At 49.7% G+C, this 17426-nt stretch overlaps 1 protein-coding gene across 3 annotated transcripts in view; it reads left to right on the top strand.

Annotated features, from left to right (window-relative positions):
- TLN2 (talin 2) overlaps positions 1–17426 on the top strand; it is a 434110-nt gene that overhangs the window by 365221 nt on the left and 51463 nt on the right. For all 3 annotated transcript variants that reach the window (XM_014535497.1, XM_014535498.1, XM_014535496.1), the window contains 4 exons: positions 1928–2074; positions 5953–6054; positions 8853–8972; positions 16018–16164. In XM_014535497.1, the coding sequence (XP_014390983.1) occupies positions 1928–2074; positions 5953–6054; positions 8853–8972; positions 16018–16164 (516 nt within the window). The remainder of the gene's footprint in view (positions 1–1927; positions 2075–5952; positions 6055–8852; positions 8973–16017; positions 16165–17426) is intronic.

Raw genomic sequence — 17426 nt, 5'->3', positions numbered from 1 at the left:
CCCCCCCCCCCCCCGCCCCAAATGACAGAGGCCCTCCTACCACTCAGGAAATGCTGAGTGCTTGGAGGCTCCCTCCAAGGAACCTGGAACAAAGACCAGCCAAATATTTGACTGTTGGGGTTGGAACACATATTCAGGCTGGGCCCTGGGGAGCTCTAGGGAGCAATTTTGGAAACTGTGAACTGGAGCCCTTCCTAGGGGCCATAACAGTTAGCTATTGTTGTAAACAAGCCATTCTACAATTCAATGGCTTAAGACACCATTTTAGTACTGTCTCTGGTGGGCCTGCAGATTCATGGAGCTCAGCAAGAGCCCTCTGCCAGTGCAGCCAGATGGTGGCTGAGGCTCGAATGACCTGAGGTTCAGTCACTCTGCAGTCTGGTGCCTGGATGTGGATGGATGGGAGGAGGGATACGGTGAACAGAATTAGTCGCTGCAGACAGAGCATGAGAGAGTGGACCTGTGAGAAGGACAGCCAGGCAGCAGCCAGGACTCCATGCTAGGGGGACGGGGACATAAGTTGAGAGAGAGACTGCCTCCCTGTCCCCATGGAGGGCCTGAAAAATAGAAAAGGTGAGCACCAGTCTGGTAAAGAGTGAAGGAATCTTTGTTCCTCAAGGTTATTTTTCATTATTATCTTCTAAAGCAATTTGAGTAGTGATGGTCAATAATTACCATTTACGTCTGACACAGTTGCCTCAAGGATACCAAATGTGATCAGATCTGATCTTGGCAGATGTGAAATATGTTCTTGGTTCCCACGGCTTTTCCATCATACCCTCTCCTCGGAATTCCCTTTTATGTAAGTTACTCAAAAGAGTTGTCATTTACCATCTCTTACTGGTTAACCTTCTCATCTACCAAAGTAAAGATGTGATTTCTTGGACCTTTTGATAGGGTCACCTCCCCCTGAGTGGGCCAGGACAACCACAACATGCAGTGCTTGGGGGCAATACAGTTCTGACACTAACCACCTGGCATTAGGTCAGATTTCCCAGTGATGGGCACAGGCCCCAACTAGACCACTCTCACTGGAAATGATAAGGTGCCTGCAACATATGATCTCATCAGAATTCAACTGCATAGCGTTGTTATCATTCCCACTGTGCCTCGGGAGCCAGGCTCGGGACCACTTAGCTAGTTAACAGTGGAGCCAGGACCTTGGCTCTTGCCCCCATCATCTTGCTGCCGTTTCAGAGAGCACAGCAGCCATCATTGTTTCATCCTTTCTTGCATTCATGTATCTCGCTCCTACTATGTTTTTAACACACAGGTTAAACACCTGCAGTTACAAAGCATCTCCAAGGTTCTATGTAGGGAAACTCATGAACACGCTGGGTGTCTGTCCCTGGAGAACTTCCCTCATTCATTCCTCCCACCTCATGGCGATGCAGTTTGTGACAGAGTTCCAAAACCTGTCAGGTCTTCTACAGATTGATGCCTCCTGTATGGACCTGCATTTCCATAAAGCGATCTCATCGGTGAAGAGAGAATTATACTGTGGGGGGGAGCTTAGAAGAGAAGTGTATTTGAATTGAACACATTTTTTCTCTTATATTAGCTTTTTTAAATTCACTCTGCCAAGTTGTATTTGGAGATTTGTGGCTTTCTCTCCCACCCTGAACATAGTAATGTAAAATTAGTCCTGTCATAGGCACTGCTTAATATTGCATTTTTATGTTTCTTTGGGATTATAGAGAGAGATTTTTCTGTTAGTTTTTCTGACTTTCATTTATTTTGAAAACCAATGTGTAATGTCATAAAGGAAAAAGATAGGACACATTGCTGTGTGCCATAATGGGATGTAGTTTTGTATTCTGCTTTTTATGGTTACTCTTAAAAGACATGAAGTGGCTCTTAGAGACCGAGCACCATTCTTCTGCTAAAGGAGACAATTCACAACTTTCTTTCCCCCTTCCCTCCTCAGGCGCAGCACACCCACGATGCCATCACCGAGGCCGCCCAGCTCATGAAGGAGGCTGTGGACGACATCATGGTGACGCTGAACGAAGCTGCCAGTGAAGTGGGGCTGGTGGGCGGCATGGTCGACGCCATTGCAGAGGCCATGAGCAAGGTGGGCCTGGGCTCCCATCACTCTCCTTCACTCCCTGACCCTAGTTCCTCCAAGGTTTCCCTCAGACCTGGTCCCCAAGTGCTTTTCTCTAAGGAGCACCTTCTCTCTTTTCTTGAGGGTTCTGATTAGTGTGCAGGTGCCTTATCATATGTTCAACATAGTATTCATTCTTCACTGTTCATTGATGACTTTGGTAAGCCAGTTGTACCCTTCCTTCCAGTTCTGCATGGGGGGAAATGGAGGTGCAGAAGGCATCCTTGGTTACTTCACTTATAGAATGGAAATAATTATCCACCTCCCTTGTCTACCTCATAGTGTTGTAGAGAACAAACTCCCAGTGAAATAATGCAGTGATTGCCAAGTGCAGGTCTTTGGAATGGCCACTTTGGAACCACTGGGATCATTTTAGACAGAACATTCCTGGGCCCTTCCCCAGCCCTGCTCAGCTGGGATCTCTATGGGGTGGAGGCTGTGGATCTCTATTTGTAATTTTTAAATCTCTCCAGATTTTTAAAATCTAGCCAGCTGCAGAAACCACTAAAGTAATATGCCTAAAAGCCCTTCGTGAAGTCTTGCAGGAAGTAGATAGAGAAGGCCCCATGGGTATCATTTTTCTTCTAGTGACCCATCAGTTGAGTTGGGTCAGTAAGGAAATATGACTGGAGACAGCTTCAACTCTGTATCTCCTGCTCTTTCCCCCAAGGAATCCTCATTAGTCACGTCAGCTTGATATTCATTAGAAGTGACTATTGTTCATAAACATCTAATTGCTACCCTATGATAGCATAGCCAAGACTTTTAGACATTGCCTGTGTTTTGAAATGTCCATTGTCAGATTGTGAATACATTCTTGTGGATTTTCAGGATAATAAGCAGTCTTTAATTGCTAATTTAGAGAAGATGGGTTGGCTCATATCTCCATAAATAGATGATAGCCTAAAACTATAATTAGGATAATTCCCTTCAACATTATGCAGTCATTATCAGACGGATGAAGTCACAAGCCGGGCAGGGATGCTGGGGCTCCCTTGCGAGACTCCAGGCTTTGCCTTGTTAAAGCACTCCAGTAATTTCTGCTGTGGGCTTCTCATGCTTCAGATACAGACGGTTTGGCAGAAAAGAGTGAAATCCCCCTCCTTTTCAAGGCCCTCGGGTGAATCTCAGTGGGTTTGTTTGGTTTTCAGGACATCAGAATACCCGAGCTTTGAAGATAGCCATGTGTCCACCAAGGGTATTAAATGATGACGCTCAAGCTTTCTCAATACAAATTAGAAATCCAAGTGATAATCTTTTTCTTCTCAGGAGAAGGTGTTTTTCAGAGCCACTGTAATGATGGGGAAGTTTCGTAAATCCCTGGAGGGTAGAAGTCAGGTTCCTGAAGTCCTTTCTTGATAGCCTTTGAGCCCCGCAGGCTGGGGTGGATTTTCAATATGGAAAGCTGCGCTGTGCAATCTGATGTCAGTGGTGTAGCTTCTTGTGTGAGGGCTGGGAAAGAAGTCTGGTGTACCTGATAGGGAATGCTGTGGCTCACAGAGGCCAGCAACATAGGTTTCCACCTCCCCCCCTCCCCCCTCAGTTTTGTAAAGTATACAATTGGGGTTTCATTAATACCCCTAATTTCTCATCTACTCAGACCTGACACCCAAGGTAGACTATACAGTGCCTCTTCCCCATTCTCCCCTTGCTCAGCCCACCCCAGCCTGCCTGTGCTGGGGACTTGGGGGTAAGTGGCGCTTCAGGTCCTTTGAGCTCCTCCCTAAAGCGAGGTATTAGAAATCTGGCATTTCCTGAGTTTCAGTTATTTGGTTAAAATATTGATATACTTTCAGAATCCTTGTCTATAATTCTCAAAGACAGTTACTGGCAGAAAAATGTGAATGTACCCAAAGTTGATTCTAACTTGGATGCCATTCTTGACACTTTTGAGGCTTCTGCTATGGAGCTTCTCTCTGTAGCCAAGCCTTGGGAGGTTAACAGGAAGTGAGCAGCTTTATGGGTGACCTTGGACAGATCACTCAGGCTCTCTGAGCCTTGGTTTCCCCATTCAGTGACATTAGTTCTCAACCTTTGGGATTTTGTGACCCAATACTCTTTCTTTGTTTGCTTGGTGAGTTGTATTTTGGGAGGAGGGGTGGCCAAGAAAAAAAACTAAAGAAACAAAACAAACAAAAATATTGCTATTTACATCACTATTATCTCATAAAAGAAAGGTCATGTTAACATTTTTAAAAAGTAGGAAAGCTATGATCTCAGAATAAAGCAAAGTTCTTTCAACTAAATTCATCCTTTTGTTCTTTTATCATTGTCTTCAAGCTGGTAGAAGGTTCATCTTGGTGGCCGGTGGCCCCGTGTCTAAGTTGCCCTCTAGCTCCAACCCTCTGGAGTGTATGCAGCTATGCCACACCTCATATGAAGGCTCTCACACATAGCCTGACATGAAGAAGATACCCAGTCAGTTTATACTGAGTGTATGAGTCCACAACTCAATTCTCATCTGACCTTCAAGGCTCCCATGGTGTGATGGAGCTATTTGGCAGCATCGATCTCCCTGATAAAGAAACCTAAAAAAAAATGCTAGCTAGCCTGGAGTCTGTGTTGCTGGTTTGGTGGAAATTGATCCTGGGCTGAGCAGACCCATCACACATAGGCTACAGCCATACGTTCCTTCGATTCACACTGTGGCCTATGCCTGGTAGTCATGTGTAGCTCTTATTGAAGACTTCATCTAACAGTTTTCTAATTACCCTCTTGGCCCCTCGTCTCTTCCCGGACTACAAGTTACCTGGCAGAGCTGCCAAAGCGATCTTCTCAGCTGTGTCATTGCCTACCCCCAGTGCCACCATTTTTCTCATGACTTCAAGGTTCTTCATTAAGTAGATCCAGCTTCATTCCCACCACTCTCAACAGCCCTCTCTGTTCACTGTTCTTACTCTTCCTTTGTTTACTAGTATATTCACCTTGTCTCCTCACCTGTTCGGTATCATTCAGCAAACAATGGTGACAGTAACAATAATGATGATGGTGAAGTTGGTTTCCTTTTTCTTCATCATAATCATCATTGACATTATCATCATCTTCATTATCATCGTCATCAATTCCTCTTCCTTCATGTAGCTCTTGACTGGGTATAATCTCAGCTGATGTTATTACAACCTGCTGATGCTTAGAAGTTTCCAGTGAAGGACCTGAGACTTGAGAGTTTAAGCAACCAGCTTTAGGCCCATTCACAAGCCCTGGAACCAGGTCTTGAATACAAGTCTTCTGAACCAATATGTCCCTAACCCCTCAAGGAACAGAGCCATTGTTCCACTTCTCTAACCCTTCCACCCCACAGTGATCTCGCCCTTCTCTCAATTCCTGTTGCACTTAGAGTCAGACAAGTAACAAATTATATCTGGTGCTTCCAATGTCTTCTTTCCTGAGTTAGATCAGACGTGAGTGTTCCAGGGTACAGACACCCTTTCTGATGCAGGTGCTGCCTCCTCTCCCAGCCCATTTCCGTCAGTCTGTGCTTCCCTGCAATTGGCCAGCTCATTCCCACCTTTATACTCAGGTTCCATTCCTGCTCCTTGGGACACATCCCCACTTCGTATATGTAGCAGACTCCTCCCTGTGATAAGACTTGGCTGAAACATCCTTCTTCTGGAAAGCCCTCCCACTCCTCTTAGGCAGGGCTGGGGCCTCTCCTTGCCCGTGTTCCTCGAATGCCTTACATGCACCTCTACTGAAGTCCCCATTGCAAAAGTTCTGGGATTCTGCTGACTCTGGGCCAAAGAAACTCTGAGGGCCTCTCCTCTTTAAAGTTCCTCATTCCAGTAAGTACAGCCCACATGTCAACTGGCCTCTGATGACCTTTGGGTTCCTTTCCTCTCCTCCAGCTGGATGATGGCACTCTTCCAGAGCCAAAGGGAACATTCGTCGACTACCAGACGACTGTGGTCAAATATTCTAAAGCCATTGCGGTAACAGCTCAGGAAATGGTAAGAAGAAAAAGAACTGCCCTTTTATCCACATCGCCACTGATCTTTAATTCCGGGGTCTGTGTTGGAGAGATTAGTGTGTGTATCTAGTTCCTCCTGGGCCCCAGCTTCTGTCCTTTATCCATGGTCTCTGTGGCTGCCTGTGGTCTAGAAGCCCCAGTCCACTGCAAGAGGATGTTAAAGATGGCTGAGAACTTGGGCATGAGGACCGGGGAGCAAAGAAAGGAGAGAAAATGAGAATCAAGGAGGAAATGAGAAGGAAGTTGGGGTTACAGAAAGAGAAAAAAAAATCCTCTTCACCTCACAAAAGACTTGAGGTGTTTTTATAGATTAAAATTATAGTACAAGAGGACATGTGGGCATCGAACGTAGATTGATGAATCAAATTATAATATTTGAATAAAAAGATTGCCTGTCTTTCAGGCAAAATAAGACACAATGGTTATGTGTAAGAATATTTTTTTTCCTGATAATAGAAGGCATGTACCTTTTTTTTGCTAAAATGCAATCATAATTGTATTATACGGATCTTTACATATAAATGGCAATGAGAAACAGTTGGATACTACTTGATATGTTAAAAAGTTGAGCAAAAGATGACAAATGGTGTCTTCAAAGATTTCATAGGAATACTAGTCAGAAAGTTCCGCTCAACTTGTGAAGGGTCAGGTGGCCCAGGATAAGCTATTGAAAGCCACCTCCGATGCTAGCACCTGAGCCGGAGCTGAGAGCGCGAGCAGCCTTCCCAGCTGCAGGGACCAGGCTGAGCCGTGCGAGGCTCCTGCCCGTCAGGCCCACTGCCTGTCTGGAGGTTTTGTCATGTAGTCGTGTGTCCACTAGAGGTTGAGCTTGGACCACAAAGGCTTCCCTGGCTGCTGCTGCTCCTTCTTAGAAACGCTGGGATTGTGCCAGGCTGGCTGTTATTTTAAAGGCTTGGGGCTGGGGAGGGCGGGAGGGCCAGTGCCCATCTCCGTGACTGTTAAAGGCTGGAGTGGGGCCAAGCTGGCCCTGCTCGGGGGCAGGTCACAGGTCACATCAGGCAGCCCTACGGTGCCGATGCCTCCGAGCAGGGAACACAGCGCAGCAGAGGGTGCAGACATTTTGAGTGGCCTCGTGGAGTTTCTGGAATATCTCCCGGGCTAGCTTCTTGGCCGCCGGTCCTGACCTTGGTGTCCATGTTCTTAAGGAGCCTGGCCTCGGCTGCATTGCCGCTCCTGGGATCACTAGCCTGGGCCTTGCGTTGGCCCAAGTCCGGCTTCACTGCAATGGGGCGCCCCAGAATCACGGTGCTCTGCGTGGCAGGGCTCCAATGAAGCAACTCTTGGTACAGCCTCGCTTTCTCGGGGTTCAGGGTGCATTCCTGGGGACCCCACACCTGGGCCGGAAACGCTGTGGCCTTTCCTGGTACACATGGCTGCAGGTTCTGTCCCGCCTCGGGGGATGTGGAGTCAGTTAAAAGCCTCTGAAAATCAGGGTCTTCAAATGAGAAAGCATGGTCCTCCAGAGCGAGAGAAGAGCTGGGGCAGCTGGGAAGCCTCTGACCCGAGGGACGGGAAGCTTTCTGGGAGGCAGGCCAAAACTGCTGTTGTGGGAACCAAGGCATTTTGTCAAAGGAAGAGGAAAAACGTGAGGCCAGCATGCTAGCTAGGTAGGATAAGCTAAGGTAAGTTTTTCTATGAAACAGGAGGAAGACACAGAATGTCTCGTCAGGGGTCCTCAAACTTTTTAAACAGGGGGCCATTTCACTGTCCCTCAGACCGTTGGAGGGCCAGACTATAGTTTAAAAAAAAACTAGTCGGCTGCTAAGCAACAGGCAGCGGCGGCAAAAACACCCAGCGGGCCGGATAAATGTTTTCGGCGGGCCTGTGGCCTGCGGTGAGGCCAGCATGCTAGCTAGGTAGGATAAGCTAAGGTAAGTTTTTCTATGAAACAGGAGGAAGACACAGAATGTCTCGTCAGGGGTCCTCAAACTTTTTAAACAGGGGGCCATTTCACTGTCCCTCAGACCGTTGGAGGGCCAGACTATAGTTTAAAAAAAAACTAGTCGGCTGCTAAGCAACAGGCAGCGGCGGCAAAAACACCCAGCGGGCCGGATAAATGTTTTCGGCGGGCCTCATGTGGCCTGCGGGTCGTAGTTTGAGGACCCCTGGTCTTGATAATTAAAATATAGATCTTGACCACTTAGGCTGCAGTATACCCTTAATCCAAGTCGGGGCCAAAACCTTGTCTTTCTTTGGCACAAATTCACTACAAAGCATTATTCTCTATAAATTTCTTCCTCCAAAGCATCTGTCTTGTCCGTCACTTCTCAGTCGAGAGAAGTCCTTAGCAGCTCAGTCCTCATGCCCTCTCGTGCTGAGGGGGACCCACGGCTGGGTTCCTGGAGTCCAGACGAACTCCCTGCAGAGGGTGTGGCCAGGGGTGTGCGCTGCACAGGAACTGTGCACCCTGTGGTTTTCCTGGGGAACTCCTCTGGTGACCAACCCACAGGGCAGGGCTGGCCGAGTTGCCACTCTCACCTCCCAGCATGGACCCCGAGGGCCTGGACTCCACGCTGCACGGCCTGAGCCTAGCATGTGGCCCATCGGCCGGGACCTGCTGGCCTGAGAGGGCCCTGGCCTGTTGTGTGCGATGCAGCATGGGCTTCGCTTGTACTGCCCTCTCCAGTGTCCAGCCCCAAATGCAAGCCAAGCGCTGAAAAGTGAATGAAACCTTATGGCTACCAGAGGTATTAACACGTGATTCTCATGCTTTTCTCTGTGTGTGTGTTTTGTGTCTTGCTTGTTTTCTTTTTCCAGATGACTAAGTCGGTTACTAACCCGGAGGAGTTGGGAGGACTGGCTTCACAAATGACCAGTGACTATGGGCACCTGGCTCTCCAGGGCCAGATGGCAGCAGCCACGGCGGAACCAGAGGAGGTCTGCCACCTTAAGCCCCTGTTTTAAGAAGCCAACCCACCCTGGTGCCCACTCCGGGGGGTAGGGGATCCTCCACAGCTTAGCTCCATTCCAGAAGACCCCAGCCCGAGAGCCAGGCCTAGTACCCGCTGCATGCTGCCAGCCCCTAGGGTCAGGCCAGTTGTCCAGGCTGTGCTCAGGGCTCCCTGTGCTTTCTGAGGCAAGCTGGCTGGGATCTGGGGCCATCTGGGGAGGTGGGCTTTCCCATAGAAGGACTCGCTTTGCAGTGTTCCATCAGGTTACCTGGCCCCTGGCCCATCACCCGATGCCAAGGGCAGACACCCGCTGCCATCTTCCTATTATTGCCTACTCCTGCCTAGCACATGTCTCTTAATTATTTTTATGTTTTCCAAAGGCTCACTGAAGTGTTGGGCTGAGTAGCCTGCTTTCATAAGGCAACGTCTTGCCCAAATATTTCTGGTGACTTTCAAGAACTGACCCCTGTCCCCATACTTCCTGCACACTTCCCTTCATTATCTACCTGCCTTCCCTACGCTCACTTTCCTTCGTGGCCAGCACAGACTTTGCCTCAGAATGCCTGAATCCTTAAGAGATAAATGGCAAAAGTTTGGTCCCAAAGGGCATTTCTGAGCGCCCCCATCTCTGACGCCTCTGAGAAATGGAGTGGTCCATGGGAAGCACACAGGGGCCCATGGGGAGCTCTGGGGTGCCTGGCTGCATGGGTGTCAGTGTTAGCAACAGAAAGGGCCCCGTCCCAGCACCTACGTGGCTCCTTAGAGAAAGAGAGCTCAGGCTGAACTACAAAATAAAGGAGTGGACTGCAGGGACCTGGGAAGATGGAGTAACCACTTTCTGTGAAATTCTGCAAGCTCTTCATCGAGCGCACACCTCGTTCACCACATTCCTACGTGAGCCGGGTGGTCATGCAGAAGGCTGTGCCTGGTCTTCCCTTCTCCTGGCGATGACAGTCAGTGTCCCCTGTTACTCAGTGCTGCTGTTTCTCCTGGGAGTCAGGTCTAGTAAGCATGTCTTAACAAAGGCTCCCAGAGACACTACAGAAATGCAGGCCCGACGCAAAAATCACCTTCTAACGTGTGTTGTAACAATGCATGTAAGTAGGAGTGTCATATATATGTACTTGCTTACATATATATCTGGCATGGGGTGACCTGAGTCTCTAACAGTGCCTGCATTTTGAGATTTTTAGAATGATTATTTAGGCTGCAGCATGAAATGAATAATCCTTTCGTAACGAGCCTGTCAAGTCACTACCAAGAAAGAAAAATTATGAGAGACCCACACTGGGATTCTGTTGACCCTTTACAAAAGGCCCATCATTTTTTTAAAAAAAGTAGACCGATCATCTGGACTCATGATTTATTTGACTTGTAACTTTGAATTTCTTAAGCAAGTGTAAGGGAGCTGATGTTACAGGGAGGAAGAATTTGGTTGGACCAAGGAAAGAAGTTTGGCTTCGCAGGGAGATTAAAACGGAAAGAGACTGTGATTGAGAGGGAGGGTTGGCTTGAAAGAAAAAAAAAAAAAAAAAAAAAGCTTTAAAAATGGAATCGACAACCATCTGCCTTGCTTGGTTTAAACGCTGGCCTGCCTGAGTTAGTGAGCGGAGACCCAGGCACCCATTAGAGCCCTTTCCACATCCGAGTCCCACCCCACGTGTGAAACAGGCACATTGTCATATTGCATCCCAGACCGCCGAAGCAGAATATAAAGTGATGCCACAGCAGCCAGGAAAGAAAATGTGTGGTTGAAAGCACAACTAGTTACTTTAGTTCTGGGCCCTGCGTTCATAGCAGCTGATGTTTCCATTAAGAGTCTCCCTTTTTTCCGTCACATCTTGAGATGTATTTTACATTCCAGACACGAGCAGTGTGACCTGGAGCGAGAAGGGGCAGACAGGATATAAAATTTCCAGTGGCTTGCAAAGGAGAATTCTTTGTGTGCATTCGCCAGACAGATATTTGGGGGGAAACTGAGAAGGTTAGGAGATCCCTGAAGCAGCGTAGTGTTTTATTCCAAGACCGTGGAATTATTTGTATATGCAAGAGGGCCCCCACATCACAGCATGTGAAAATATTTATTTCCAGGGCAAATAAGCAGCTGCCCTCGCTGCAGCCCTGCCCGCTGCTGTGCCAAGTCAGCGTTCTGGTCTTTTCCAGAATGTGACAATGACAGGAAAAGTCACAGCGCTGCCCGGAACATCACGCGGGAGCGTTATCTTGCTGATTGTTCCATGGAACATTGAAACATTTATTCACATTGCTGTGAAAACGTCTTCCTTCAGAAAAGTTAAACCCCTCAGACAACTTTGCAATTTAAGATTGGTTTCCGCTTTAAAAAAAAAAAAAAAAGAAGAAGAAGAAAGGAAGAAATGCAGGTGCTGTGAGCTGCAGCTCCTACGTGTAACCTGGGGAAGAGATTGGGTGACCACAGCTCTGGGGAGCGGAGCCTTGTGGTGAGAACCGAAGCCCTCTCGTCCCCGGGGGATGGGTGTCCGCTCTCGGACTTGCTCAGCTCTCCATTCCCAGACACACTTTCGGAGCTGAGACGGTGCTGCCCTGCTCCTGTGGCACACACTCTCCCTGTTCCTTCCCCTTCTGCCGAAGGAGAAACTGTCAGGTTTGTCAGACACCATCCGTGGTTGCATCTCAGCTTTCACAGGCTCTCCAAGGCACAGTATACGTGACCCAGTTTCAGATGGGATTGTTTTTAAAGCCTGAGAAAAATCTGAGTTTAAGCCGTAAAGAAGATGATTAGTATTTTCTTAAGACTCCCTCCAGGTTGAAATGTGACCCCAAACTCCTGAAGGCCGGGCTTCTGGTTCCCTGAGGGTGCACCCCCAGGAGACCACCTTCTCCATTTACTTCCCTTTGGGCAAGGAGGCAATTGAGGGTTTCCTTGAGGTTCAAGCCATGCTTTACTAAAGTTGCCAATTTAAAACCCAAGTTTAATGTCTCTGAGCAACATTTCTTTGTAATAAACACTGGTTGTGAGTTGGCTAACCCCGTATGCTGAGAAGTTTAGTGTTGCTTTGAGAAACAGTATTTAAAGCCCTTATCTGTTGGAATTCAGTCTTAAAAATGTAGTCCCTCCGGCCGTACAAAGTGTTCTGTGGAAGTGAGGTAGACTAGACGATTGCTTTGTGGATATGCTTGTCCTGTTGTCCTCTTTCACTGAGTGGCCGATGGAGAAGAATGAGAGAGAGTTGTTGATTGAGTCCACAGGAGGGGTCAGGTGCTGTGCTGTCCTGTCCTGGTACCCTCGCCTGCAGCATGCCAGGCCATCGTTTGTTCTTCCCCGTTTCACAGATGAGCAAACTGAGGCTTAGAGTGTCCAAGATCACACAGCTTCCATAGTGTCGAAGCCACTTTAAGCAACTTTTGGGAATAAGTGACGTTTCAAGTAAGTTAAGAAGTAACTATGTGGAAAAGTCAGGATTCGAACCCGGCTTTGTTGGGCAACCTCTGCTCTTTCCCCTGCACCAGGCTGCCTCTTCACAACAGTGAACATTCGCATGGCACTTCCTGCTTTGTGGGATGTTTGCATTGGGTCATCCATCAGCCCTGAGAAGTGGGCAGGGCGGATTCTGTCCTGGGTCGCAGGTGAGGGAACCAAGGCCCCAGGAGGTTAGCAGGCTCACCCAGAGAGTCCGGTGGCCAGGGAAGGGCAGGGCTGGAAGTGAGGCCCCTGGTCCTTTCTGGTACCCATGGGGTCCACCTAGAGCAGGAGTGGGGCTGGGGTGGGGATCCTGAGAGCCCTTCATTACATTCAGCCCTCAGCCTGTGAAGGTGAGTGAGTGAAGCCAATTTCAACCCGTCCTTTATAATCCTGCATCCCTCCTGCATGCCGTCCAAATGGGATCGTGCAGCCAGGTGTACAGGAGATTTGCACGGCCAAACCTCAAGGGGCCTTCCAGGCACCCACGCTAACTGTGTGACCTGGCACAGACCCCACTGCCCAGGCCCACCCTGGGGTGACCAGGAACCCCAACGGCTTTTGCAACTGTTCCCTTATTTCAGTCTCATCCCTTTGCTTCCTGGTGCTGCTCTTCCCTGATGCTTTCTAACTGGAATATCATCCCTGATGACCATTGTGCCACCTCCCCTGTCACGTTTTAAGATCTTTGCTACATGCATGATGTCACCTCCAAGAAAGGGGCTGAGCACTAGGCCTTGGGATGTGTGTTTATAGCATGGCCTTTTGAGAGGGGGCCGAGGGAGCCTGAGAGTGTCATGAGGACGTATTCCCACCACAGACCATGTCTGCCCATAGGTTTCCCGTTTGGGGGTGATTTAAGAGGCCTGTGCTTGTCCCCGTACCCCATTTTCTGTAAACAGCTCTGCTCTGGAGCAGGATTCCAGTTTCACACCTTATTTGTCAGAACCCTGACCCAGGGAAGGGCTTTGGAAGTTCTGCACATTTGGCTCCAGGCTCACTTTTTTGTTGTTGTTGTTATTGTTACTCCTCACCCGAGGATATTTTTCCATTGATTTTTAGGGAGAGTGGAAGAAAGAGGGAAAGACAGAGAGAAACATAGATGTGAGAGAAACACATGGATTGGTTGCCTCCTGCAGGAGCCCTGAACAGAACCCCAGACTGGGGAGGAGCCTGCAACCAAGGCACGCTCCCTAGACCAGAATTGAACCCGGGACCCTTTGATCCGAAGGCTGACGCTCTATCCACTGAGCCAAACTGGCTAGGGCCAGTCTCACTTGTTAAGCATAATTGAACAACTTTAAAACCGTTAGGAAAAGCTGCACGTACTGTTGAATGTGTTCCAGGCCAGATGGTAACCCTGGGCCCCCAGCCCCGCACCCGGGACCAGGTGGTCTGTGCAGACCCCGGACTGACTCCGCTCTGTCCTGCCCTCTCTGGTCAGGACACTGCGAGAAAACCGCTCCTGTTTGCTTTATTCGCTCACACAACGGGATTTTCCCAACACTGTGCAACCAAAGCCAAACGCAGGAGTGAGTCGGTTGCTGTGGCTGCAGCTGGCTTTCCTAACCCCCACCCTTCAGGTTCACTCGGTCTCATTGTTGACTTTTTATTGAGTCAGGGTATACATGTTAACTCAGGACGAAGAGTATACTAATGGTAAATGACTTCTGTTAATTTTACATGTTGAGGTTTCATGAGAGCTTGTATGGGGGAGTCAGGAGTCTGCTGCCAGGTGGGGGAATCACAGTTAGGAAAGCGCTGCTCTGAGGAGCGGGCGCTGTGCTGGGTAGAGGCCTGGACACTGGGCTGCTTCCCCAGGGACCCGCTGTGTGATCTTGGACCGGGCAATCCCTCCTCTGGCCTCCGTCTCTTCATCTGTCGACGAAGGGAGGTGGAACTGGTGAGGTCGTTTTTTATTGTGAGATTCCATCCATGCTGCTTCCTCCATTTGCCCCTCCCCTGACTTCCACGGAGAGATCTGTGGTCATCCTCCCTAGCAGAGCTCTTGCCTTTGGATTCGCTCTGACCCCTGAGTACTTAGGGTTTAACCATACGGATCCAACAAGCATTGAGAGCCAGGTTAAGCTTAAAACGTGATTGGGGCATCTGCCGGCTTCAGTTTGACCTTGCGCTTAAAGCAATGAGCATGCCCAGCAAACAGCTGTATTTCAATGGCGTCCCCCTGCGAGGGCCGAGTTAGAGTGTCTCTCCCTCCTCAGGGGCGGCCTTGCTGCAGCACTGGTTCAGACCTGCTTGCAGAGGGGCTGGGTTGTGTGACCCTGGGTGCCGTGCCTGTCGTATTCCACGTGGAGGTGGTCTGCCAGAAGCCCTGCCTGGTTGGGAAGCTTTTGCAGCCCCCTGGGTACCATAGAAGACACCCCAACTTTCTGGATGAGGAGAATTTCCCATTAAATGGATTTAAACATTCTTTGAGCCTTAAGGGGTTAAGGGAATTCCCCTTTACCCTAAAAACAGGAAGTGTTTCAATAATAGGAGAATTAACATTTGCAGCCCCTTCGCTCCTCAGAGTCCCTTAAACTGCCTCCTGGGATGAAAGTGGGAGACAGCATCCAGGGGGCCCGCACCTCCCAGGTTTTATTCCCAATACCTGAGGGTTATTCAGTAACTCTTCATGACAGATGCTAGACGGATAAGCCACAGCTGCTTGCTATTGTGATTATAACACTTATTGACTAAAGCCTAAAGGTTTTAGTTTGTTTGTTTTTAGTTGCTTACCTGGGATGGAGGTCAGATTATTATGACAGCTGTATTGATCAAACCCAAATGAAAATTGACAGGAAACAGAACCAGAGGATTTCGAACTCTGGGAGCGGCCGCGGATTTATTGCTCCTTAAAGAAACAGCTGGCCACTCACCCATAGCAGAGCCCCTCTGGCGTTTTTTAAGCAAAGTGCCTTTGATAATCGCACAAGCCAGGAGTCATGAAAAGAATGCATGCCTGCTGAGCCATTAGCTCTAGAAATGTACCTTTTTAAGGCCACCTCCAACCTGGCTTGATAGAAAGGAAGCCTGGGCCCCACATGGTCGCTCTCAGCATGGCTACAGCTGAGGAGGGGGAGTCCTGCTTGGTAAACATACAATTTCACAGGAATTTGAACACTATAAAATATTCTTAAAGCTTTACATTTTGAAGTTCTAATTACCCCCCCAGTGCTGTTGTGAGAAATAAACGAAAGAGGCTCTGGCACACAGTAGGGGCGCAATAAATGCCTGTGGAAGGAATCACAGAATGAATTGTCCAGCAGAGCTCATCTAACTGACATGCTTATCAGGTGGCACAGGACACAGACAAGCAATACACCAGAAAAGGCAGCAAGCACCGGGAAGGCATTATGCTGGGAGGATGAGGTGCAGACTTGCTTCCTGAGGGCTGTGGGCATGTCACCGTCTCTAAAAATGGGAAGCCAAGTCAACCAAATTCCATACTCCCCCCAGCACAGACTCCGAGCAGCAGTGGAATTTTCCTAGCCAGGCTCCCATAGGACGCAGGAGAAATTTTCCACGCAGGGAGGCCCTCGATGGCCGGGTCCATCACGCTTCCCCTTCCCCACCCCGGCTGCCTCCGCAGATCGGCTTCCAGATTCGCACTCGGGTGCAGGACCTGGGCCACGGCTGCATCTTCCTGGTGCAGAAGGCGGGGGCCCTCCAGGTGTGCCCCACCGACAGCTACACCAAGAGGGAGCTCATCGAGTGTGCCCGCGCCGTCACCGAGAAGGTAAGGAGCGGCCCTGGGTCAGACAGAGCCACAGTGACCTGCTGTGACCAAGGTCATAAGCAAGAGACTAAGCCAGATACAACCCAGCCCAGTCAGGTCTGGGCATCTTCCCTCGAGCCCAGGGTCCCCCAGGGATGGGGCACCTCCGGAAGCTGGGGGTGATCCACGGGCCTTAAGAAACTGAGTGTGTGAGAGGGACTGTCCCGCCAAGGTCAGGGCCCCGGCTGTCCACCATGCAGGGCTCTGCTGCGGACAGACTGGACAGATCGTTGCAAAATCCAAGATCAGCCCCAGGAGCCCTTCCCTGCAACCCCTCAGACACTTGTCCCCTGTGCTTCCTTCTCAGGGAGGCCCCTCGTCGTTGCAGGGCTGAGTGAGAGGGACCTCAAGTTCCTTTCCTGTAACCTCTATTTCCAAACCAGACGTGATGTGGGGGCAGGTGAAGCCTGCCCGAAGCCGCATGGCACCTGGCGGGAGAGCAGGAGCCTGCGTGCCATTTCTGACTGACAGCAGCCGTTTGTAGAGCCAGTTGCATAGGGTGGTGGATGGGGTTCTAGGATCTCAGCTAAGTAACTCCACCTGGCCAGGCCTCAAATGCCTCATCTGTAAAATGAGGGTAAAGGAATATCATTCATTCCTGGCCCATGGGGTTGTGCAGACTAATCGCCATGGCATGCGTATAAGGCTTGGCACAGTGCCAGGCACACAGTTCACTTAATAAAGGCCAGCTGCCGTCTGTGTGAGCTGTCCTCTAGCGCTGCCCTCCCGAGAAGTCTACATGCCCCTCGCTCCCAGCGTCTCCTTTGTTCTCCCGCAGTCCTTAACCTTCTGCTTGGCTTATTTCTGAGTCACCCTTTCCAGGGCAGCACTTTCACAGGCCGCGAGGAGCGCAGGCTGAACACCCCAGCTCAGCTGGCTTTCCTGCTCCTGCACTCAGCTTCTTAGGACACAGAGCTCTGCCCTGTTTAGAAGCTTGGCAACAGGACTTGAGGTGGGGCGGGGAACCCCTCACCTGGAAGCTGCCCTACAGAGGCTGCTCTGTATGTGGCCCCTCGCTGGGTCGCGATCTGGCCGCCTCCCGTAGCCCACAGGACCATCCAGTCTCCTGGATGCCACAGGACGAGGAAGCAAATCTCTCAGCTCAGGAAGACACTCTCCCTCCTTTGAAAGCCCTTCCTTGTTATTGAAGTTACTCTTGCCAAGCTTCCCAGTAGAAGACCTTGGAGCAGGAGCAGGGGGAGGGGAGGGGAAGGGAGGGGATG

This window comes from Myotis brandtii, unplaced genomic scaffold (assembly GCF_000412655.1).
Source record: "Myotis brandtii unplaced genomic scaffold, ASM41265v1 scaffold144, whole genome shotgun sequence".
Taxonomy (NCBI): Eukaryota; Metazoa; Chordata; class Mammalia; order Chiroptera; family Vespertilionidae; genus Myotis; species Myotis brandtii.
This window is presented reverse-complemented; position numbering and strand designations above follow the sequence as displayed.